This window comes from Microtus oregoni, unplaced genomic scaffold (genome assembly GCF_018167655.1).
Source record: "Microtus oregoni isolate MIOR12 unplaced genomic scaffold, Mior012 000047F_ref0000412, whole genome shotgun sequence".
In the NCBI taxonomy this organism is placed as follows: Eukaryota; Metazoa; Chordata; class Mammalia; order Rodentia; family Cricetidae; genus Microtus; species Microtus oregoni.
Genome location: NW_024543221.1, coordinates 16,813,536 through 16,838,407, shown reverse-complemented (window position 1 = coordinate 16,838,407; position 24,872 = coordinate 16,813,536). Strand labels below are relative to the sequence as shown.

General features: G+C 39.9%; 1 protein-coding gene across 4 annotated transcripts in view; it reads left to right on the top strand.

Moving 5' to 3' along the window:
• Syt14 (synaptotagmin 14) overlaps positions 1-24,872 on the top strand; it is a 203,117-nt gene that overhangs the window by 74,493 nt on the left and 103,752 nt on the right. For all 4 annotated transcript variants that reach the window (XM_041635409.1, XM_041635406.1, XM_041635407.1 and 1 more), the window contains one exon: positions 3,324-3,539. In XM_041635409.1, coding sequence (XP_041491343.1) covers positions 3,335-3,539 — 205 coding nt within the window. In that variant the 5' untranslated portion in view covers positions 3,324-3,334. The remainder of the gene's footprint in view (positions 1-3,323; positions 3,540-24,872) is intronic.

Here is a 24,872-nt window from a genome sequence, read left to right as displayed (position 1 = left end):
TAAATTTTCTCTTGATTTTTTAAATTAGAAAAACATTTAAATTTCTCAGCTTTCCTTTCCATGTCTGTATATCTAATTTAATTTTTTCTTTGATCTTCTTACTTGCAGATATTTTTAGAGACATTTAGATTTTTTTCAGTCATTTTCAGGTAATTCATGTTATTTTATACCACCAGGTATATGATCCCTACACTATCTAAGCAATTTCCAGCAGTCCTGATATTTCTTTTTCTTCTTTGTATTCTTGTTAGCAGAGTTTCACTGTGCAGCTCCAGTTGGCCTGAAACTCACTTTATAACCCAGGGTAGCCTTGAACCTGAGGTGCTCCTTCCTGAGCCTCCATTTACTGAGATTACAGCTGTGAACCACCCCACCCATTTCCTAATTTTAACTACAATTTATTTTAATACTAGAAAATTTATGCAGACTTTAATTAGAACTTATTTGGTATGAAACTCATATATTTAAATTTTTGGGGCTGGAGAGATGGCTCAGTGGTTAAGAGCATTGCCTGCTCTTCCAAAGGTCCTGAGTTCAATTCCCAGCAACCACATGGTGGCTCACAACCATCTGTAATGAGGTCTGGTGCCCTCTTCTGGCCTGCAGGCATACACGCAGACAGAATATGTATACATAATAAATAAATTTAAAAAAAAAATTTTGTTTTACTTTTATAACTAAGTCTTTAGTTAGTTATATAACATTTTCAAAGCTACCCCAGTGAGGATATATGTAAAATATTTTATATGTTTCTTGAAACCAATAGCTCCTATATTGTTAAATAGCATGCTTCTGGATATGTCTTTTTCATTTAGCTTTGCCGTATATCTTTCATGAGATGGCTCTAGTTCATAATGACTGTACATGAGCAATACATTACTATTCATGAGTCCTTTATATAGAATTAAGATTCTGAATGAGTATTTACAATGTTCAGCTATAATATTTGTGGCAGTTTTCAGAACATCTTTGCAGTGCACACCTTCTGATAATTGCTTCTAGTACTCCTTCGTCACCTCTGTACTTCTGATCTGATCCGAAGGCCCCAAATACTGACTTTTGTTTATAGAATATGTTCCTGTAGTTTTTCTATAAATTTAGATTCTCATAAGATATCAACGCCTGAAACATCATGAAACTAATGGAAGACTTTTCAATTCTGCTATGTGCCTCATTTGTAGGAGGGGTCTGTTGTATATCAAACAATAATAGGTTTTTAATGGCATAGGAAAAACTGACCCTAGACTGCTAGACTAGTTACCAAGTAATGTTTGTGAAGATGTGTTCATTGTAGAGAAACTGACCCTAGACTGCTGGACTAGTTACCAAGAAATGTTTGTGAAGATGTGTTCATTGTAGAGAAACTGACCCTAGACTGCTGGACTAGTTACCAAGAAATGTTTGTGAAGTTGTGTTCTCTGTAGAGTCCATTTTCCTAACAGCTGTGATTCACTGGGCGTTGGTGTCTTGTTTCGTTCTGGCAGCATCATTACTTATGAAGAAATAAAAGTAATGACTTGTTTAGAAAGTGACAATAGGATGGCTCCCATGAATAAATACAATTACAGTAGCACTGCAAATCTTTTTGTTTGTTTTGCTTTGTTTTTAATTGAGGACCACTCTGGCATCTCAAGAAACCAAAGGCTCTCAAATATCCCAAAGATGAGTCCTGAACAAATAGTCCTGTGGACAGATTGCAGGTGTTTTGGCCTGTAGGTTAGCCTTCATGTAGCTGCATTGCTGTGTTCCTGGAACAGTGTTGCAGGCTCTCACAGGGAGACTCAGGCATGAGAAGAAGATTTCTCTGATGTTGCTTGTAGGGCATTCTGGGATGGAGGAAGTTTGACTGCAAAGGGGCTACATCAGGGTACATCCATGAGGGTCTCACAGCGTTCCTCTGCCTTTAGGTCTTACTCTGGTATTTCACAAGACATTCACACTCTGAGCTGGGTGTCACAAGTGCTTGGTCTGGTTATTGTAGCACTGTTTAGTCAGATTCTTGATGATGGTGAAGTTGGAATGTCTTCATTGTTCTAGATTAACCACCAGCTATATAATGCTCTATACACTGTAAGTGTGGCTGGTGGATTGGAAAAGCTTAGTGATTCTATTCAGACATCATGAGAAATGAACTTTTAACTGTTCTGCTGTTTCTTAGGGAATATAAACATTATAACTCTTAAAATTTAGGTATGATTAAGTAAAGTTTTCCTAGTAATTTAACTTTTCACTGGTAGTGTTATAAGTTTTGTGTATATCCATATATATATATATGTTTATATAAACATATATATATGTTTATAGATTGCAGGTTGAAGTATGTATAATATCTATTAAATAAAAATATAATTGCACCTTCTATTCTTTCCTTGTGAACCATAAGCCTACTGACTCATGTTAAGGGCTGCGCAATCCTAGTATGTATGTTGAATGGTTGTGCTATCATTTGCCTAACCATGGCCCATTGATAGGCTGTTGGTTATATGTTTTGTTTTCTTTTGTTATCAGCATACTGCACAAACTTGTATCAGTTGTAATACTAGTGTCTGCCATTTCTCTGTTCCCTCTTAGCATGAAGCGTGACTAGTTCTGAAAATATAGGCCAAATGAAAACCAGAAATGTGTCGTATGACATTGATTGTTTTACTCTAGTCTATAAGCAATGACAGCACTCATAATTTCATTTGTATATAGCAGACCTTTTACAAAATTGTGCAGCGTGACAACTATAATTTCCTTCATACCTAAAAATGTTAAAACCTCTGTGACTGAGATTATTTATATAATTAGAATATACAATGTGATATTTCTTATAAACACATAAAAGTCTAACATCTGGAATTCTTACATGAAAAATATATTTTCTAAAACTGAAATTTTGTGTCATAACATACATACACATGAATGTTGCAATATACTTTAAATTCAGTTTAAGAGATTACCAAGAGGGGGGTTGGAGAGATGGCTCGGTGGTTGAGAGCATTGCCTGCTCTTCCAAGGGTCCTGAGTTCAATTCCCAGCAACCACATGGTGGCTCACAACCATCTGTAGGGAGGTCTGGCGCCCTCTTCTGGCTTTCAGGCATGCAGACAGAATATTGTATACATAATAAATAAATAAATAAATGTTTAAAAAAAAAAAGAGATTACCAAGAATTTCAGTAATTTTAAGGATTGTTCTAATTAGTTTCACCCTGTGTGTACTCACACAAACATACATATTTGCATTTGTGTTTGTTTTGTGTGTATATATGCATATATGTCTTAAATAAATTTGCCATAAATTTATTAGAATTATAATTTCCTCTCACTGTTATCCAATAGATAATTCCTACATGGACAGAGATGACCCTGGTTCATCCTCTGAAAGTGAAGATGAAGCATTGGGTAAATATCACGAGGCCTTATCCAGAACACACACTTCCAGGTGGCCATTGGTGGATTCTAGACAAAAGAACTACGCCTGGGAAACAAGGCAGAAATACAGCCCGTTGTCTGCGGAGTATGACGGGTACAGCAGTGAAGCGTCCATGGAGGACGGTAAGAAAGCCATGAAAACATGGGCACAGTTGTGTTACATGATGTTTGCCTAAAACTCTAGGCGTCTGTGGTTGCACACTGAGAGATATAGTCTAGGGTTCTCTTTCTTTCTTTTTTTTTTTAAATGTACAATGACCTACCTTATTTTTTTCACATACCAATCCCAGTTCCTTCTCCCTCCCCTCCTTCCATTCCCTCTACCTATTTCTTCCCCTCTCATCCACTCCTCAGAGAGGGTAAGGCACATTGCTTTGGGGAAGTTCCAAGGCCCACCCTACTATAACTAGACTGAGCAGGGTATCCATCTAAAGAGAATAGGTTCCCTAAAAGCCAGAAGAAACAGTAGGGATAAGTCCTGGTGCCACTGCCAGTGGCCCCGCAGTCTGCCTCAGCCATACAACTATCACCGACATTCAGAGGGACTAGTTTGGACCTAGGCTGGTTCCTTCTGTTTCCAGCTGGAGTTGGTGAGCTCCCATTAGCTCAGGTAGACTGTTTCAGTGGGTGTCTCCATCATGGTCTTGACCTCTTTGCTCATATTCTCACTCCTCCCACTCTTCAACTGGATTTTGGGAGCTCAGCCCAGTGCCCCGCTGCTGCTCTCTGCCTCTGTTTCCGTCAGTTGCAATCCCAGTTCAAGCACCCTTTCATCTTTTGCATAGGGTCTTAGCTGGGGTCATCCTTGGGGATTCCTGGGAATTTCTCTAGTGCCAGGTTTTGAAGTCTGCATGCAAATGGATGAAACTAGAAAAATCCATCCTGAGTAAGGTAACCAGATCCAGAAAGATGAACATGGTATGTACTCACTCATAAGTGGATACTAGCTGTAAAGCAAAGGATATTGAGCCTATAGTTCATGATCCTAGAGAAGCTAAGTAACAAGGTGAATCCTAAGAGAAACATACATAGATCCACCTGGAAAGGGGAAATAGACAAGATCGCCTTACAAAATTGGGAGCATGGGGGTGAGGGGAGAAAGGAGGGTGGAAGGGAAAGAGGAAGGGGACAAAGGGAGTGGGAAGAGAACTTGAGGGAACGGGTAGTTGGGATAGAGGAAGGACAGAGATGAGAACAAGGAAAGAGATATTTTGGTTGAGGGAGCCATTATGGGGCTAGCAAAAAACCTAGGGTTCTGTTTCTGAGCATAATCTAAATAGAAAATTTGGGCTGACAATGAAAAGCAGCTCCAAAACACACAAAAGCAAAATGCCAACTATGGCCTGGATGTGGTAACTGGGGTTCTTACTCACAGTAGGCAAGCTGACTCGAATGAGAAATGTGGGAGTGCTCTGGTCCTCAGGTGCAGGCAGGTGAGTGCAGGTGGTCAATGAGAAAGGTGGGAGTGCTCTGGTCCTCAGGTGCAGGCAGGTGAGTGCAGGTGGTCAATGAGAAAGGTGGGAGTGCTCTGGTCCTCAGGTGCAGGCAGGTGAGTGCAGGTGGTCAATGAGAAAGGTGGGAGTGCTCTGGTCCTCAGGTGCAGGCAGGTGAGTGCAGGTGGTCTCTCTGTGCATTTGGTTCTTTCTGAGACTTAAGAACAAAATCTGGGCGAAAGATGTAAGTCCACTCCATGACAAGAAAAAAGGTTTTGCTATTAGTTAATGCATATTTATTTTTACATTTAAATACATTGTTTATTTGCTTGCCAGAGTGCTCATAGTAACTACTGTCTTTATAACCAGAAGAGAACAATCTTACCGACATCAGTTTCATTATTGATAACCGTCCAACTATCTTTGATTTTGTGGTTGGGATTTGTCTTTTAGGGCCTTATTCTATTGATTTAAGTATTATCCCGATTTCTAAGCAGTCAAAGGAGCAAAATGATATATGTTTGTCTTTGGCTTCATGTTAATTAAAGATTTGTCAATTTTTACTTCTGTTTGTATACAGATATAGCTATGAATGAACTAAATATTGCATTTTTACAAGATAGAAAGCTCATTACAGGTATAAAGAAAGAAATATTAGACCTGGACTCCACTCAAAAACAATGCTTTTGTAGTAGTACACAGAAGATGTGTGCCTACAGAGGTAACTAAATTATATAAACCAGTAAAGCCATCCTGTAATTTCTGTGCACCTCTGGCACATGAACAATAGAACAGAGGAAGACTGGTGGTGAATCTGATCCTGGCTGGCATTCTTGCCATAACTTATCATCTATTCGCCGTGAAACCTGAGGAGCATACATCATTGTGTCTAAAATGTGGGTAGTATCAACCATAATTGACTACTAGCCTCTGTAAATAATGGGATAAGGGAGAATGCATCTCTAGGTGCTGCGCCTCTCTGAGCCAACTTTCTGTCAAGAGAGTTCACCAACAACTAGATAATCATATGCAAGCAGATAATGCTATGCAATGTACCTGCTCCTGTGGCCACAATATCTCCTAATAAGAGAGTGGAGGATTACCAGAGATGGGTTTGCCTATTTACATTGGTCCAAGATGTTTTAGTTTTTAGCTGCATCAAAATCCAAAGTTTTCCTTTTAGACATATGAAATCTAAGGACTCATTGGCAATGTCAAAATTCTCTCAGACAAGCTCTAACCTTTTTCTAATCAGTAACATCTTTGTAATGAACTAAAGCAGTTACAAACGGTAACAGATCAATACCATAATTCTAGTGTGGAAATTAACAATACGAATACAATTTGTGGAATCACAATTCTCTTAAATCTGTTCTAATAAAAAGACAAGAAGAGGTTTCTGTGATGGGTGAGCTATGGGTCGTTTTATTCTCCTATACTCCCATTGCATTTCTGCTTTTAAGTTTCAAAGATAAATTCAAACTGTCCCAGTCTTTGAGCAGCAGTGAAAACTTTTGTGCCATTCCTCCTCATTTCACTTCAGTCACTCTTTGCTTCCACAAAGTGTTCCATTGCTTTAACAAGACTTTTTCCTCTGGAGAGGAAATTTTGAGGTCTCAGATCTCAGGTCCATATTGGCAGATTGGATACCATATTGGAAAAATGAGTTCTATATCCCAAGATACAGTGCGGATAAACTGCCGACATTCAGCCAGCATTCTTGAGTCAGCTCCAGAGTACACAGGACACACTGAGGTCTAGAAATTTGTGCAGTAGGTCCCCCAAGAAACTAGGGATCACCATTCATCACCACGGTCTTCCTTCCTTTCTGCAGCATGATGGCCTAAGGGAGTCAGGAACATAGGTTCTCTCTCCAGCTCTTCTGGGGTTACCAGTGCCTGTGATGTCATCAGGGCTGGCACTCTTCTGTTTTCCTGTGGAAAAAAAGCACAAACATGCCTGGACCCCATATTAATACAGGACCAGGTCCTTTCAAACATAGACCGAGAGTACAACTCCCCTGGTTTGTCTTTTAGAGTTGTGTTTTATTCCCACTGAGGGGCCTAAGATCCCCTGTGAACAACAATAATTAGGACGATAGCCATGGACATTTCATTAGTTTGTAAACTATATTTTTAATACAAACTGCAAGTCTCACTAGCTGACAGATTTTTACAGACACCTGGCTTGAAGAGCATTTGTATTTCAACAGACACTTGGCTGCCTGAAGCTACTTCTCAGCATGGCTGTCAGGCTGGGAACCAGGGATCTTAGCTTGCAACTGAGGCTGGGAGCAGGGCGGGGCTCAACTGAGCTCTCTGCTCCTATAGGCTTGTTGGGTTTGCAGGCCATGCTGCCTCTAGCCATTTCCTGGCAACTGGCTGTGGGTGTCAGCTGTTGGAGGCTAAGCCCTCCAAACTTTTCTGTCTTCTGCCTTTCCAGACTGGGTGGCACCTCGCGGGCCAGACTCAGATGGCTATAATGCATGCACGTGGGCAGCCACAGTTTTGACGGCATTGGCCATGCCAGGCCGTGCACCCCATGCTCCCTTCACTCTCCCTGCTCAGCAATGGCAGTGGCAGTGTCTCCAAGGCCACAGCATCCACAGGTCCTGGAGCAGTGTGGTGGTGGTGGTGGCTAAGCTGCCAGCAGGGGGGAGGGAACAGAATATTTACACTGTCTACAAACTCTAAAAATCTCTGCATTTGTTTCTGCTCCACCCCAGATCCTCTGGCTATCAAAATATACCCAAGAAAATGTATAGACAGTTGTCTGTTCTTTCCTTGTACCTTTTCTATAAATGTCTTGTTTACAAATCCTTTACACTATCTTTCCATATTAACTATCTGTATCTATTCGAGCACTCACTTTTGGCTTTTACACCTGAAGGGTCTTATTTACCTGTGGTGCCCATCACATGCCCTTCTGTACCACTGGCCACATGTCTGGGTGCCATCTGTCATGTATTCTACTTTGAGGGGTGTCTGTTGGTGCCCGACTTCCGGGTGCCATCTGTCTTAGCCACACATTGGGCTCAGAGATGTGAGTCCTGTTCCACCTTGACTAAAGGTCAGAGTTGGAGCTTTTTTTTACCCTTTCAAAGTTGTTGACAACAGATATGGCTACAAACAAGGTATGCTGACCTAGTGTGTCGTTACTTGGTGTTTGGACATTAGGATGGCCCACAGAGGTGGAGCTGCTCCACCCTGACCAAAGGTCAGAGAATTCAAGCCTATTCCTGTCCCTTCATTTTAAAACAGGAGGTTTGACCCAGGGAGTGACTTTCTACAGGTACTTGATTTAAGGTGTATTTGCTGCACATCCTGCCCCAAACGTCAGAATGCTAAACTCGGGCAATAGTGGCTTGATGTCTCAGTATTGAAGCAGGTGACTGTTCTGTTGTCCTCTGTGTCATGTTACAGCCGTCTTTTGCCTTCTTCCCCCCTTTTTGGACTGGGGTGTATACATGCATGGAAAATTAATGCGGGTGGATTTAGTATTCAGTATTCACTGAGTTGCCCTCCTGGTACTATCCTATGTCTTTGTATTTCTTTTGTATCTCTGTGTGTCCTATCTAATTGTTCTAACCCACATGCCCGTACCCTGGACATATGAACTCATCGAGGCTGGACCCCGACAGCAGATTTATTTACACGTTTGTTCTTAGTTTCACCATTGAGATCACCAAGATCAGCTGTGTATTATCAACAGCTTTATTGTTAAGTTCACGTTTTATCTTGGGGGCAGATGGATTTAAGACAGTGCTAAGACAGTCCTCACCCTGAGTGTGTGTGAGATACAGAAGCAAACACAGAGTTGCCCTTCTTTCCCTTTATCACTGTATCAGAAGCTCCATGCAGTTAAATTGAATGTTGTTTTAGAATTAGGGGCTCTAAAGCATAGTTATTTTGTTCCTCTTAAAAGTTTATTTTGGGTGTTAGGAAGATGGCTGAGTGGGTAAAGGTGCCTGCTACCCTGAGTTCAACCCTGGGGACCCACACAGTGGGGAACCCACTCTTGTCACTTGTGTCACACTGTGGCACGTACACCGCCCCACCACACACAATAAATGGACATGTAGTAATTTTGTAAACCTTATGTTTGAAATAATTTAAAACTTAATTGAAATAACCTCATATTTTCTGCATGCATTTGAACATAAAGTGTACAGTCTACCTGTACAGTACCGCCTGTCTACCACACAAAGGTTCATGAGTCAGGCAAGGGGCTGGAGATTGACACACACACACACACAAACACACACACACACACACACACACACACACACACACACACAGAGAGAGAGAGAGAGAGAGAGAGAGAGAGAGAGAGAGAGAGAGAGAGGTGTCATCCTTGAAACAAGAATGCCCCTTTTATCATGTTCCAGGGCAGCTTACGTAGGACTCTCCTTGTCTAATGGTCACACCCTAGCTCTTGGGATTTCTCAGCTGCAAATCCACCAGAAACAACTCCCCTGCCACCAGGAACCCATGAGGGTGTGCTCAGAGCAGCTGCAAGCATAGGAAAAGTAGTTGTTTACTCCGGCAGGCAAGGGGTCACAGAAAATTCAGGGTCTAAGGGTCTGTAGTCCAAACAATATAGGTTATTTTATTAATTTGTGCAATTTCTTTACGAAGAATAAAAATAAGTATATATCTGTATTTTCCAGAAATTTTTAAAGTAGAATATGTTTAGAAGGCTGGGAGTATAGCTCAGGGGTAGACTTCCCTGGTTAGTACCCAACACTGTCCTTGGCAAAATAGATGATTAAAATTAAATATATTTAGAACTTAGAATACTGCAAGGGGGCTGGAGAGATGGCTCAGTGGTTAAGAGCATTGCCTGCTCTTCCAAAGGTCCTGAGTTCAATTCCCGGCAACCACATGGTGGCTCACAACCATCTGTAAAGAGGTCTAGTGCCCCCTTCTGGCCTGCAGGCATACACACAGACAGACTATTGTATATATAATAAATAAAATATTAAAAAAAAAAGAATACTGCAAGGGACAGGGATTACAGTGTCTATTTAGATTCCTGGAAAACATTTGATTTCAAGTTTTTGTTCATGAATATTTTTCTTCTCAAGAATACTTTATTATATCTATATATTTAAAAAGTATGACCAATTTAGCCAGGTGTGGTGGCACATTCCTTTAATTCCAGTTATTGGTGGGCAGAGGCAGGCAGATCTATGAGTTTGAGGTCAGCCTGGCCTATATAGTGAGTTCCAGGACAGCCAGGACTATACAGAGAAACACTGTTTTGGAAAACAAAGCCTGACCAGTTTTAAAGTTTTACTGCATTGTTACTGTTTTGGAGATCTTTTTATGTAATGAAATTGATTGTTCCCAATAGTGCTGGATTCTTTGTAAAACTTTTTTTTTTTTGTGGTAAAACTTACATAATCTAAAACTTAGCACTGTAGCATTTGGGAAAGATTTTATTTATATGTATGAATGTTTGCCCGTATGTGTGTGTACCACATGTGTGCAGTGCCCTTGGAGGCCGAAAAAGGTGTCAAATCCATGGAACTGGGATCCAGATGCTTGTGAGCTGCCATGTGGATGCTGAGGAAGAAATGCAGGTCCTCTTCTGTAGATACACGCGCTCTTAGCCACTGAGCCATCTCCCCACCCCTTTGCTTCTGTGGTGTTAGACTCTTCTGTTCATACTGTGACACAGCTGTCAGCTCTTGGTCTCTCCAGGACCTTTACACCATCAGAAAGTGAAACTGCATCATTGAAACATCTCTCCATTTTCCCGCCCAGCCCTGAAGAACCACTGTTCCACTCTGTGTCTTGGAGTTTGAGTGTTGTAGGTTCTTCTGGCATATTTCACTCAGGATGGTGTCTTCCTCATCCATTATCATCACAATTTATGTATTGTAGTAAGAGATGCATAACATAAGCTTTATGTTCCTAACCATTTTGCTGTTCTCACTGTTCTCTCCAGCCTTCCTCCCCACAGCTCCTCTCCTGTAGCCTTTCTCCTCCTATCCCACTGACCCTCCCTAGTTCCTGGAAACCACCATTCTGCTGTTTTCCCTAGTGCTCATACAAATGGAAATCTAGACGGTTTCACCTTTTGTGACTAGTTTATTTGCCTTGCAGAATGTCTTTCTGACTCAGTAACATTCAGTTGCATGTGTGTGCCACATCTGGCTCGTGCATTAGTCTGTGGGTAGATACTTCAGTTGCTTCTACATTTACTGGTTATGACTAAGAGTGTTATGTACATAAGAATATCAATATTTATTAGAGACCCAGCTTTCCATTGTTTCGAGTATAACCAGAAGGGAAATTGGTAGATAATATAGTAGTTCTACTTTTTAAGAGTTTGATTAACTACTATGTCATTTTCTATGGGGGTCTAACCATTTTACATTTCCTCCAACAATGTGCAAAAGGTTCCAGTTTCTCTGTAGCCTCACAAATACTTTTTATTTCCATTTGTATGCTGTCTTAGTCGGGCTTGTACTGCTACGAAGATACAATATGACTATGACAACTCTTATTTATCATTCAGTTGGAGTGGCTTGCTTACAACTCAGAGGTTTAGACCATTATCATCATGATGGGCATGATGGTGTACAGGCAGACTTGGTGATTGGAGAAGTAGTCGAGAGTTCTAGATCTTTCACCCATCAGGAAGTGGTCTGAGTGTCACACTGAGCAACACTTGAGCAATGGAGACCTCAAAGCCAGCTCCCACAGTGACACACTTCCTCTAGTAAAGCCACACCTCCCAATAGTGCTACTCCCTTTGGAGAGCATTTTCTTTCAAGCTACCACATATGGTAATAACAATCCTAGTGGGTGTGGGGTGGTATGTCATTGAGATTTGATTTGCTTTTTCCTAAAGGTGAGAGAAGTTGAACATCCTTTCTTATGCATATTGGTTACTCATATCTTTGGAGATGTCTTTTCATGTTCTTTTTACCCTTTGGGGTTATTTGTAAGTCTCTCTATATTCTGGATATTAATTCTACAGTAAAAAATGTGCAGTTATCATTCAGTAGGGTGCATTTCTATTGGGCATCTTTTATTTTGATGATGTCTGGCTTTAATTAGCATCTTACCAATATTAAATTTTTTAAATACAATGTGTCTTTCTATTTATTTATGTCCTTAATTTCCTTTAGAAATTACTCTTTACTTAAATTCCTGAGTATTTTATTCTTCCTTACACTATTATAAATAGAATTGTTTTCTTAATTTCCTTTTCTAGTTGCTTATCATTAGTGTATAGATTGGTGATTTTTTTGAGTGTTGGCCTTGTACTCTGTTTTATTACTGAATTTATTCATTTTAATAGTATTTTCTAAGGTATGGAACCTGCAGTGTTTTTACTTATACTGTAATACCATTTGCAAAGAAAACATTTTACTTCTTTCTTTTCTTTTAAATGTTCTGTATTTACTTTTTTCTTGCTTAATAACTCTAGTTAGTCCTTCCAGATTGAGTAAATATTGCAAAAGGTGGGCATCTTCACCTTTTTTATGCTCTGAGCTTTTTAGTCTCTATCACTGAGTGTGATGTTTGATGTGGGCATTTTCTCTTGACTTCATCATGTTCAGATAGTTTCTAGTCTGTTGAGTGTTTTTATCATGAAAAGGTGCTGAATTTTGTCGAATGCTTTCTCTGAATCAATTGAGATGATTTGTTTTGAGATGTAGTTGTATTATCTTTTCCATTGCTGTGATAAAATACGTATAAAACAACTCTAAGAAGGAAAGATTTATTTTGGTTCTGTCATCACTTGACTCTGTCTCTGGGTTTATCTTGAGGCAGAGCAACATGAGAGAGAAGGCATAGCTTCATTGCAACTTTGGTGACAAGATACTCCCTTTCAAAGTACACCCCAGTGACTCACTTCTAGTATCTAACCCCTGTGATAGCCTCAAATTATAAATTGGCTGATGTGTTAATCTACAGATGAGGTTAGAACACTTATGAGCCAATTGCTTTCCAAAAGTCATTCGTATGCCACAGAATCCTATTAGACATGAGCTTTACAAAAACTATAATGATAGTCCCCTCTTCATTCTATTAATATGGTTTATTATACTGATTGAACTATCTTTGCATTCCAAGTACTTGACTGTTAGGTTAAATTCTTTTAATATATTGCTAAATTCTTTTGGCTGGCTATGTTGAGGATTATGGTACCAGTGTTTACAAAGGGTATTAGCTACAGGTTCGTAGTGTATGTGTCCTTTTCTGGCTTGATCTAAAGTAATGCTTACATCACAGAATGATGAACTGTTCTTACCTCTTCAGTTTTCTGAAAAAGTTTGAGAATATTGTTAAATCTTCTTTAAATGTTTGCCAGAAATTCATTGATGAAGGTTCTGTGCAGCTAGCAGAAAAAGGTGTGTCTCGAAGTCCACTGAGAGAGCAATGCTAGCCCAAGAGGAAGGGAGGGATCACCATGGCAGAGTAAAGTTTTGCCTATTCTGCTTTACTTCCTGTTACTTCTTTGTGTATGTATGTGGGAGTGGTGCTGTATGCACACGTTAGGGGTGTGTGTGTCCCCTTGCACATTGTGGAGGCCTGAAGAGAACCTTTACTAAGACATTAAGGTGTCTGAATCTATCACTCTCTGCCATATTCCTTTGAACAGGCTCTTTCACTGAATGGAAAGCCATGCTGATAGTCAGCAAGTCCAAGCAATCCTGCCTCTGCCCTCAAAGCACTGGGGTTGCAGGTGCACATGTGACCACACCCAGCCTTTTATGTGCATGATGGGGATTTGAACTTACCATCTAATAGTGCTCTTACCAAGCTATCTCTGCAACCCCACTTAAATGTATTTATTCCTGTGTGTGTGTGAGTGTGTGTGTGTGTTAGAAGGATGCAATTGGATAGGTGTGCAAGAGAAACACACAAATCACCAAAATAAAATGGAAGGGGAACTTGGCTCTGTTGCTGTATTGCGTGGATTGTAGTCAAGCTCTTTCACTTTAATGATCATTGTTTGTCTGTGAAGTGACAGTAAATTTACATTGGTAAACAAGGGGTCTGATCAATGCCTGTGTCAGCCAATCACACTGTACCTCATTAATATGTACAGTCAATACATGTTCATTACAAATAAAGTAATTTAAGTTTTATGTTTGTTTTATTGAGTGCATGTGAGTGTGTGTGCATGTGTTTGTGTGAGCAATGTGTGTGTGTGCAGTGTCTGTTCACAGTGTGTGTGTGCATGAGTGTGTGTATGTGTATGTGTATGTACACAGTATGTGTTTGACTGGTAAAGGGAGACTTTGATCTCAGTTTTCTTCCTCTACGGTGGTTCCAGGTACCAAAGTCACGTCAGTCTTGCAGGGTCAAATACTTTTACCTACTGAGCCACTTCACTGGCCTGCAAATAATTTTTTTAAAAAAAATACCAATAAGCAAAGATGTATCTGATGGAAAATGGAAAAAGGCATAGCATATATCTACTCTTATAATTCATTTATCAAGATATTTGTTTTTTAAAATAAAAAATCTTTTTGTATTGCACATGAAATCATATTAATCAGAAGAAGAAACAGTTGAAATAAATTGCAGATTCTCATCTTTTAGTGTACGGTTGAAGTAGGGTTTGGAGTCCACCTGACTCCACATTTTTCACAAGGTATTTTTAAAAATTGCTTTGCTGCTTTATATTGTGCATATAAAATGTGCCCATTTTTAGTATATAATTCAGAATAATCTTACTGTGTTTCAGCATCTCTCTGGTTTTTCTGCATGTTACTAATCAGGTCTCTCACACCCATGAGTGCTTATTCCCTGCTCTCATCCTTAACCTCCAGAGCCATAAACCTACTGTAAACAGTATCAGATATATGTAGTGAGACCATATGCTATGAAGCCTGTCACGACTGGCTGCATTTCTCAGTATACTGATTTTGAAGGTCAGTTTTTAATGTTCTCATTCAATTAGTATTTCATTGAATGCAAACACCACATATTGTCTAGCTAGTCACCTGTTGGTACTTCTAGTTTTTTTACGTTACAGGTGGTGCCATGAACTCTTACATGAAGGTCTTTATGTGACCTAAAGTAAGGATTCTAATGAGATGTGCTTAGGACAAATAATCCTCACACACTTGTGTTGGGCCCATTCTTCATATGAGGGAACTAAAAAACTTTACCCAAGATTCAAACCAGGCAGTCTGATGTAAATAATTCCTGTTTTATATGAATGTGTCTTTATCATATGGATCTGCATATATAAGGGGTAATTTCTACTAATTTGGATCCAGTTTCAATACTACATAATTTTCGTACAGCAGAATTTGTGCACTTTATGACAGCTTATTGTGCTTAAACTTTTGAGTGTGAGAGAATGGAGATGGCACATACTTTGCCTTGTTTATCTTTACTCTCCTAGGGTTGGTCCAAGAGAGTGGACATGGAAAGGGATCCAGTAGCTGTCTCTTGAATTAATACAGCCAGTGTTCTTTTAATTTGGGGTTTTCTCTCCTCTAGGGATAGCTTTCCCCCTTTGTTGCTTATTCATCTTTTCCCTATCCTAACTGGGAGAATTTAATGTAGATTCCACTTCAGATGCTATTCTGGTTAAATTTCCTGAAAATTATAGAGGTTTAAAGTATCTTGATTGATGATAGCTTGAGAATTGGGAATTTAAATTGTATATTACATACTACAAATGACAAAAATGCTCACCTTTTCGAAGTGGACAAGTTGACATTAGTTGTAGATGCGTGATAGGTCCACAGTGTGCTACACCAGGGGCCGTTTGATCAGGTGTTGGTCCAGGTGTGTGGTAGACCTCTAAGCTGCTTTATTTTACAGACCCCTTTCTGCATTCTCAGGAGTAAAGTTTCTAGGTAACACTAGAGACTGAACAGTTTGTTTTCTAGTCCCCCTTCTGTTTTAGCACTCACTGGTTACTGGTTGCCTAAATATATTAGCACTTTTTATTTAGTGCCGTGGTCATTTGCTCTTTAAATGTAGTGTTGCCTGTCCTTTTTTACTGTTCATTCATAAGACTGACAACTGTCATCCTTGACACGTCCTCATCAAATTTTGAGTACTTCATTACTTTATTTTTTCTTTAACAGAAAAAAATGTGTTCTCCTAAAAAATTGTATTTTCCTTCTGGATCTCAACTATCAACCATTTTTCAGGAACAATCAAAGCTTTTGGTGAGGGCAGGTACCAATGTATCAAAGCCTAGGTTACCTGTCACTACTTCTGACCACTCTATGTGAACGAAGCACATGTTAATACAATTCAAACCTAGCACCAAAGAATTCTTTGCTCATTCTGTATGTGTATCTAGCACCTTCACCCATATAAAAACACTGTTCTTAAAATTTATGTATTTAGTGATTTTTTTTCTCATTTCTGCCGTCCATCCTAAGTAGTTTGTAAATTTTTTTTCTCAGGACCAGTCAACATCAACCAACCATTAAAGAAAGTGAGATTTTGTTTTGGTATTCTGTTATTAAAAGGTAACATACTTGTGGCTATCGTGAAAGGTGATGCTTCTCTGATTTCCCTCTCTGCTTCCTTATCCTTGGTGTATAGGAAGGCAACTGATTTTTTGGAGTTGATCTTGTATCCTGCCACGTTACTAAAGCTGTTTATCAGATGTAGGAGTTCTTTGGTAGAATTTTTGGGGTCGCTTATGTACACTATCATATCATCTGCAAATAACGAAAGCTTAAACCTCTCTGGAAAGCAGTGTTTCGGTTTCTCAGGAAATTCGGGATCAACCTACCCCTGGATCCAGCAATACCACTCTTAGGAATATACCCAAGAGAGGCCCTATCATACAACAAAAGTATATGCTCAACTATGTTCATGGCAGCATTGTTTGTAATAGCCAGAACCTGGAAACAACCTAGATGCCCTTCAACGGAAGAATGGATGAAGAAAGTATGGAATATATACATATTAGAGTATTACTCAGCAGTAAAAAACAAGGACTTCTTGAATTTTGCATACAAATGGATGGAAATAGAAAACACTATCCTGAGTGAGGTAAGCCAGACCCAAAAAGAGGAACATGGGATGTACTCACTCATATTTGGTTTCTAGCCATAAATAAAGGACATTGAGCCTATAATTCATGTTCCTAGAGAAGCTAAATAAGGTGAATCCAAAGACAAACACATAGGCATCCTCAGGAATATTAACCTTCATCAGGCGATGAAAGGAGACAGAGACAGAGACCCACACGGGAGCACCGGACAGAAATCTCAAGGTCCAAATCAGGAGCAGAAGGAGACGGAGCACGAGCAAGGAACTCAGGACCACGAGGGGTGCACCCACACACTAAGACAATGGGGATGTTCTATTGGGATCTCACCAAGGCCAGCTGGCCTAGGTCTGAAAAAGCATGGGATAAATCCGGACTAGCTGAACATAGCGGACAATGAGGAATACTGAGAACTCAAGAACAATTGCAGTGGGTTTTTGATCCTACTGCACGTACTGGCTTTGTGGGAGCCTAGGCAGTTTGAATGCTCACCTTACGAGACCTGGATAGAGGTGGGCAGTCCTTGGGCTTCCCACAGGTCAGGGAACCCTGATTGCTCTTCGAGCAGATGAGGGGGGGGGACTTGATCGGGGGGGGGGAGGGAAATGGGAAGCGGTTGTGGGGACGAGGCAGAAATCCTTAATAAATAAATAAATTAAAAAAAAAAGGTAACATACTAAGGATTTACAATAGATTTGTGTTCAAAAGTTACCTAAATTAGGACTGGCAGGATAGCTCAGCAAGGAAGGGAAGAATACTTGCGAGGAAAGCCTTGCAGTAAATATTCAGTCCCCGAGTCCTCAGCTCTTTGGAAAGAGAGGACTGATGCCAAAAAGCTGTGGGCACATGCTAATAAATAATAATAATGATTATAATTAAAACTTTTAATGTGGGGCCAAGGAAATGGCTCCACAATTAGAAGCACTGGCTGTTCTTCCAGAGCTCTAAGTTTGATTCCCAGCACCCACATAGCATCTAAAAACCTTCTGTTACCCCAGTTACAAGAGACCTGACACCCTCTTTGGGTCTTTGTGATCAACCACATCATAATACAATCTGTATTCATACATGTAAAGTAAAGATAAGCCTTTTAAAGATGTAATTGCCTAAACTGAAGTTAGGTGTACTGTTAGAATCTCAGCACCAAAGAAGCAGAAGCAGGAAGCGCACAGGCTCAAGGCCAGCCTGGGTGACCGCCTTGAGATGCTTCCTCTTTCCCTTTCTTTTTTCCTTAAAAGGTACCTAAATTATTTCTCTTACAATGTGCTTCGTTACATTTGATATAAATAAATTTATGCCTTTGTTATAGTCATGTTGGGTTTACTATCTTTCTATATAAATCAAGATATTTGTATATGAATAGAAACATTAGAATAAAAATAAAAGCTAAGTAAAAATGCATAATTAGAAGTGGACCATTTGTTGTTCTTTTTAATTAGTTCCACTGCATTCTATTCAGCTGTGCTGATGTCTACTTGTGTTGGTTTCTGGTTGATCCTTCTTTACAAAATTCGTGTGTGTTTTGTTATTTCCCCTCTCTTCATTGTTACATAAGAGGTAGCAAAGTCATATATTGTGTTTATGTATATATTTGTACACATATGTGTTTTTTGTGCATTTTGCTTTTCTCCCTTTTTGTATCTTGGTACTTCAGTGTCTAGAGATTTTCCTTCTTTTTTACATTTTCAGGGTCCAAACTTGAATAAATATACAATTGCTTATTAATTCCAAATTTAATAAACTGATAAATTTTGTATTTAATTGAAACAATTATGAACCTGATTTTTCTCATTAAATGCTCTCTGCTTTCTTGTTTTTGAATTTTTTGGGTTTGAGGCCTTAATGTGCTTTATGCATTCCCTAATTTTCTGTTCATCCTGATTTGTCCACAAAATGGGATATTCAATTATTTCTATTATTTATTTATTTATTAAAGATTTCTGCCTCCTCCCCGCCACTGACTCCCATTTCCCTCCCCCTCCCCCAGTAAAGTCCCCCTCCCTCGTCAGCCCAAAGAGCAATCAGGGTTCCCTGCCCTGTGGGAAGTCCAAGGACCACCCATCTCCATCCAGATCTAGTAAGGTGAGCATCCAAACTGCCTAGGCTCCCACAAAGCCAGTACGTGCAGTAGGATCAAAAACTCAGTGCCATTGTTCTTGAGTTCTCAGTAGTCCTCATTGTCCACTATGTTCAGCGAGTCCGGTTTTATCCCATGCTTTTTCAGACCCAGTCCAGCTGGCCTTGGTGAGTTCCCGATAGAACATCCCCATTGTCTCAGTGTGTGGGTGCACCCCTCGCGGTCCTGAGTTCCTTGCTCGTGCTCTCTCTCCTTCTGCTCCTGATTTGGACCTTGAGATTTCAGTCCGGTGCTCCAATGTGGGTCTCTGTCTCTGTCTCCTTTCATCGCCTGATGAAGGTTAATATTCAGGAGACTGCCAATATGTTTTTCTTTGGATTCACCTTCTTATTTAGCTTCTCTAGGATCACAAATTATAGGCTCAATGTCCTTTATTTATGGCTAGGAACCAAATATGAGTGAGTACATCCCATGTTCCTCTTTTTGGGTCTGGCTTACCTCACTCAGGATAGTGTTTTCTATTTCCATCCATTTGCATGCAAAATTCAAGAAGTCATTGTTTTCTACTGCTGAGTAGTACTCTAATATGTAGATTTTCCACACTTTCTTCATCCATTCTTCCATTGAAGGGCATCTCGGTTGTTTCCAGGTTCTGGCTATTACAAACAATGCTGCTAGGAACATAATTGAACATATACTGTTGTTGTATGATAGAGCATTTCTTGGGTATATTCCTAAGAGTGGTATTGCTGGATCCAGGGGTAGGTTGATCCCGAATTTCCTGAGAAACCGCCACACTGCTTTCCAAAGTGGTTGCACAAGTTTGCATTCCCACCAAAAATGGATGAGTGTACCCCTTTTTCCACATCCACTCTAGCAAAGGCTATCATTGGTGTTTTTTATTTTAGCCATTCTGACATGTGTAAGATGGTATCTTAAAGTTGTCTTGATTTGCATTTCCGTGATCGCTAAGGAAGTTGAGCATGACCTTAAGTGTCTCTTGGCCATTTGAACTTCTGTTGAGAATTCTCTGTTCAGCTCAGTGCCCCATTTTATAATTGGGTTGATTAGCCTTTTACTGTCTAGTTTCTTGAGTTCTTTATATATTTTGGAGATCAGACCTTTGTCAGTTGCGGGGTTGGTGAAGATCTTCTCCCAGTCAGTAGGTTGCCTTTTTGTCTTAGTGACAGTGTCCTTTGCTTTACAGAAGCTTCTCAGTCTCAGGAGGTCCCATTTATTCAATGAGGCCCTTAATGTCTGTGCTGCTGGGGTTATACGTAGGAAGTGGTCTCCTGTGCCCATGTGTTGTAGAGTACTTCCCACTTTCTCTTCTATCAGGTTCAGTGTGTTCGGACTGATATTGAGGTCTTTAATCCATTTGGATTTGAGTTTTGTGCATGGTGATAGATATGGATCTTTTTTCATTCTTCTACAGATTGACATCCAGTTTTGCCAGCACAATTTGTTGAAGATGCTCTCTTTTTTCCATTGTATACTTTTAGCTCCTTTATCGAAAATCAGGTGTTCATATGTTTGTGGGTTAAAGTCCAGGTCTTCTATAAGATTCCATTGGTCGACTTCTCTGTTTTTATGCCAATACCAAGCTGTTTCCAATACTGTAGCTCTGTAATAGAATTTGAAGTCAGGGATGGTAATGCCTCCAGACGATCCTTTATTGTATAAGATTGTTTTGGCTATCCTGGGTTTTTTGTTTTTCCATATAAAGTTGATTATTGTCTTCTCCAGATCTGTGAAGAATTTTGATGGGGCGGATTTTGATGGGGATTGCATTGAATCTATAGATTGTTTTTGGTAGAATTGCCATTTTTACTATGTTGATCCTCCAAATCCAAGAGCAAGGGAGATCCTTCCATTTTCTGGTGTCCAATTTAATTTCTTTCTTCAAAGACTTAAAGTTCTTGTCAAATAGATCTTTCACTTCCATGGTCAGAGTTACCCCAAGATATTTTAGGAAAGTTCATAGCACTAAGAACCCACTTAAAGAAAACGGAGAAAGCATACATTGGGGACTTAACAGCACACCTGAAAGCTCTAGAAAAAAAAAGAAACAGACGCGCCCAGGAGGAGTAGAAGACTGGAAATAATCAAACTGAGGGCTGAAATCAACAAAATAGAAACATAGAAAACAGTCCAAAGTGTCAATGAAACAAAAAGTTGGTTCTTGGAGAAAATCAACAAGATCAACAAACCCCTATCCAAACTAATTAAACGACAGAGAGAGAACACACAAATAAATAAGATCAGAAATGAAAAGGGGGACATAACCACAGACACTGAGGAAATTCAGAGAATCATTAGATCTTACTACAAAAGCCTATATGCCACAAAACTGGAAAATGCAAAAGAAATTGACATTTTTTTTAGATAAGTACCATATACCAAAGCTAAACCAAGACCAGGTGAACGATCTAAATAGACCTGTTAGTCACGAAGAATTAGAAACTGTAATCAAAAATCTCCCTTCCAAAAAAAGCCCAGGACCAGATGGTTTCAATGCAGAATTCTACCAGAACTTCCAAGAAGAGCTAATACCTATACTCCTTAATGTATTTCACAATATAGAAACAGAAGAGTCATTGCCAAATTCCTTTTATGAAGCTATTCCTGATACCAAAACCACACAAAGACCCAACCAATAAAGAGAATTACAGGCCTATCTCACTCATGCATATCGACGCAAAAATTCTCAATAAAATACTGGCAAACCGAATCCAAGAACACATTAGAAAAATTATCCATTATGATCAAGTAGGCTTCATCCCAGATATGCAGGGCTGGTTCAACATACACAAATCTATCAATGTAATCCACCATATAAATAAACTGAAAGAAAAAAACCATATGATCATTTCATTAGATGCTGAAAAAGCATTCGACAAAATTCAACACCCCTTTATGATAAAGGTCTTGGAGAGAGTAGGGATACAAGGTGTTGAAATAGGAGCAGCGGGGCTGTGTCCCCGGCACCCGGCCTCCCCCAAGGCTAGCTTTACTCGAAATAATTACATGGAAACTGTATTCTTTTAAACACCGCTTGGCCCATTTCTATCTAGCCTCTTCTAGGCTAGCTCTCGCACCTGGACTAGCCCATTTCTAATAATCTGCTGTAGCCCACCAGCTGGCTTACCAGGAATGATCTTAACCTCCGTCTGTCTGGAGTGGGAGAATCATGGCGACTCTCTGACTCAGCTTCTTTCTCCCAGCCTTCCATTCTGTTTACTCCACCCACCTAAGGGTGGGCCTATCAAATGGGCCTAGCAGTTTCTTTATTGCTTAACCAATGAAATCAACAGATTGATATATGACACTCCCCCATCACTTCCCCTTTTTCTGTTTAAACAAAAAAGAAAGTTTTTAACTTTAACATAGTAAAATTACATATAGCAAAATAGTCATTAAGCAAGAATCACAGTTACAATATTCATATCTATTTTATCTTTTATCATAACAATGGAAAGCTATAACTACCTATCCATTCTTCAACTCCATCAAAGACTGCAGAAGGATATAATATTTCCTAAGTAAACAAGAAATCCAAAGCTCTAGAAACGACAGAGACATCTCGCTGCCTGTACAGTCACCCAAAGTTCCTCTGTACCGTTGGGGCATCCATCTTCAGCCTTCAGGCCCATAGTATCCAGCAGACATTTCTATGAAGCAGGCAATTTCAAAGACAGTTCAGTCACTATCTGCTGTGTCCTGCAGAATGTCTCGCAGACTCTTTCATGAGTCATGAACCCCAAAAGACCGTCTCACCTTTAGGCAAGTTCAGCAGTCCTCTCTCTGCTGGTTCTCTGTGTCCATTTTATGCAATAATCCAAGCAAGAGCAGTTTCTTTCCCAAATGGCTATCAAACTCCATAAGGATCCTCTTCGATGCCCATCTTCCTCTCGAAGTAGATTGGTGCCGCCAGGAGCAGACATGCCTCATTGTCATGAAAAACCCTAAGTTATAAGAATATTTTAAATGTCATATTCTGTAGCCTTTGAGAGATATGAAGAATGCCTATCTGAAATATATCTCTCTATATATAGAAAATCTAAGTAACATGACTACAAACTTGACTATTATTTATGATTATCCATCAACAACCTATATTTCCTAATTATATATTACATTTTAAAAATGAACTACACAATCACAACACCTTATTCAAGATCAGAAATACATATACATATAACAAAATTGGCCTTAAAATCCACACCAATGCAAATTATTCGTACCTATATCATTTCCCCGTTAAATGTAAAAGAACATATATAAACAATATTTTGGGAACATGGGCGCAGTTTTTTCTCTCCAAACTGCTTCCTGCTGAATGGGGGCGTCGTTAATTAGGTCTTTCATGGTATAACCTGTGTGCTAGTTTCATCTTATTTGGCAGTTGAGCGAAGCAATTTTCTGAAGATGTTCACAACAACCTTTCAGGAGGGTGTGGTCTATTATACCAAATTGGAATCGAAGAAATTCACAGGGTCTGGTCCTCTGTGAAAACAAAAGAAGACCCTCTCCAAAGAATCACATTCTTAGACCCAAATTTTGCAATCGTAATACCCTTATATCCATTCTGGTTTAGCTTGGCAGCCCATGTAATGAAATGTCTCTCTGTACTTAGCTCCTTTACAGTCAAAAATTTTAAAGAAAGCACAATGTACATAATTCAGACTCTCTGTGAATTTTCCATTTTTACGTGGCTTTTTTTTCTTTATTTCTTTTAATCTCTTAACTATCTGTACTCTGTCTCTTTAAAGACTTTACCTTTTTTTTTAAACCATTAACTTTATTCTCTATATTCTTTTTCTTCTCTCTCTCAAGCTTACGTACATTCATCCAACAGTATGACTCATTTAGTGGTCTGAATCTGTCCTATTGTGAATCTGCAATTTTTTACTATCCAGGAGCACTTTTGATTTGCGCCTTTAAATCAGTAGTCGCTTAAGAATCTAAGCTGTGGGGGCTGGAGAGATGGCTCAGTGGTTAATAGCACTGACTGCTCTTCCAGAGGTCCTGAGTTCAATTCCCAGCAACCATATGGTGGTTCACAGCCATCCAGAATGAGACCTGGCACCCCCTTTCTGGCTTGCGGGCACATATGAAAGGAATGCTGTGCACATACTAAATAAATAAATAGATATTTTTTTTTAAAAAAAAAAGAATCTAAGCTGTTACATTCCTAGGTCAAAAACAGGTACTGCCTGCTGGCCCCGCCCAGTCCAACATGGCGGAGCCGCTCGTGCCTCTGATCCTTGCACATTGCACCACTAGCATGGCGGAGCTGCTTTTGCCTCTGAACTGCGGCTGAGCCATTGGCAGGGTCTCAGAGCACTCTCCTTTCGATCCCAAGCGGGAACACAAACATCGAGTCCCATAAAAGCAGTTGAAATGCTTTAAAGCCAGAGTTTGCACTGGCGGCACAGTCCCAAGAAACCGCACTTTAAAATGATGCAGCTTTTTTTCTGCTGCTGTTGCCGAATCAGGAAATCTCTCTACAGCACGCCACCAACAAACAGCAAAAATCTGTGTTAAACTCTCTCTCCCTTATTTTTAAGCCTTCTCAGGTTTTTAAGTGGATTTAGTCCGTCACGTCTGGAAGCCATCTGTTGAAATAGGAGCAGCGGGGCTGCGTCCCTGTCACCCGGCCACCCCCAAGGCTAGCTTTACTCGAAATAATTACACGGAAACTGTATTCTTTTAAACACCGCTTGGCCCATTTCTATCTAGCCTCTTCTAGGCTAGCTCTCGCACCTGGACTAGCCCATTTCTAATAATCTGCTATAGCCCACCAGCTGGCTTACCAGGAATGATCTTAACCTCCGTCTGTCTGGAGTGGGAGAGTCATGGCGACTCTCTGACTCAGCTTCTTTCTCTCAGCCTTCCATTCTGTTTACTCCACCCACCTAAGGGTGGGCCTATCAAATGGGCCTAGCA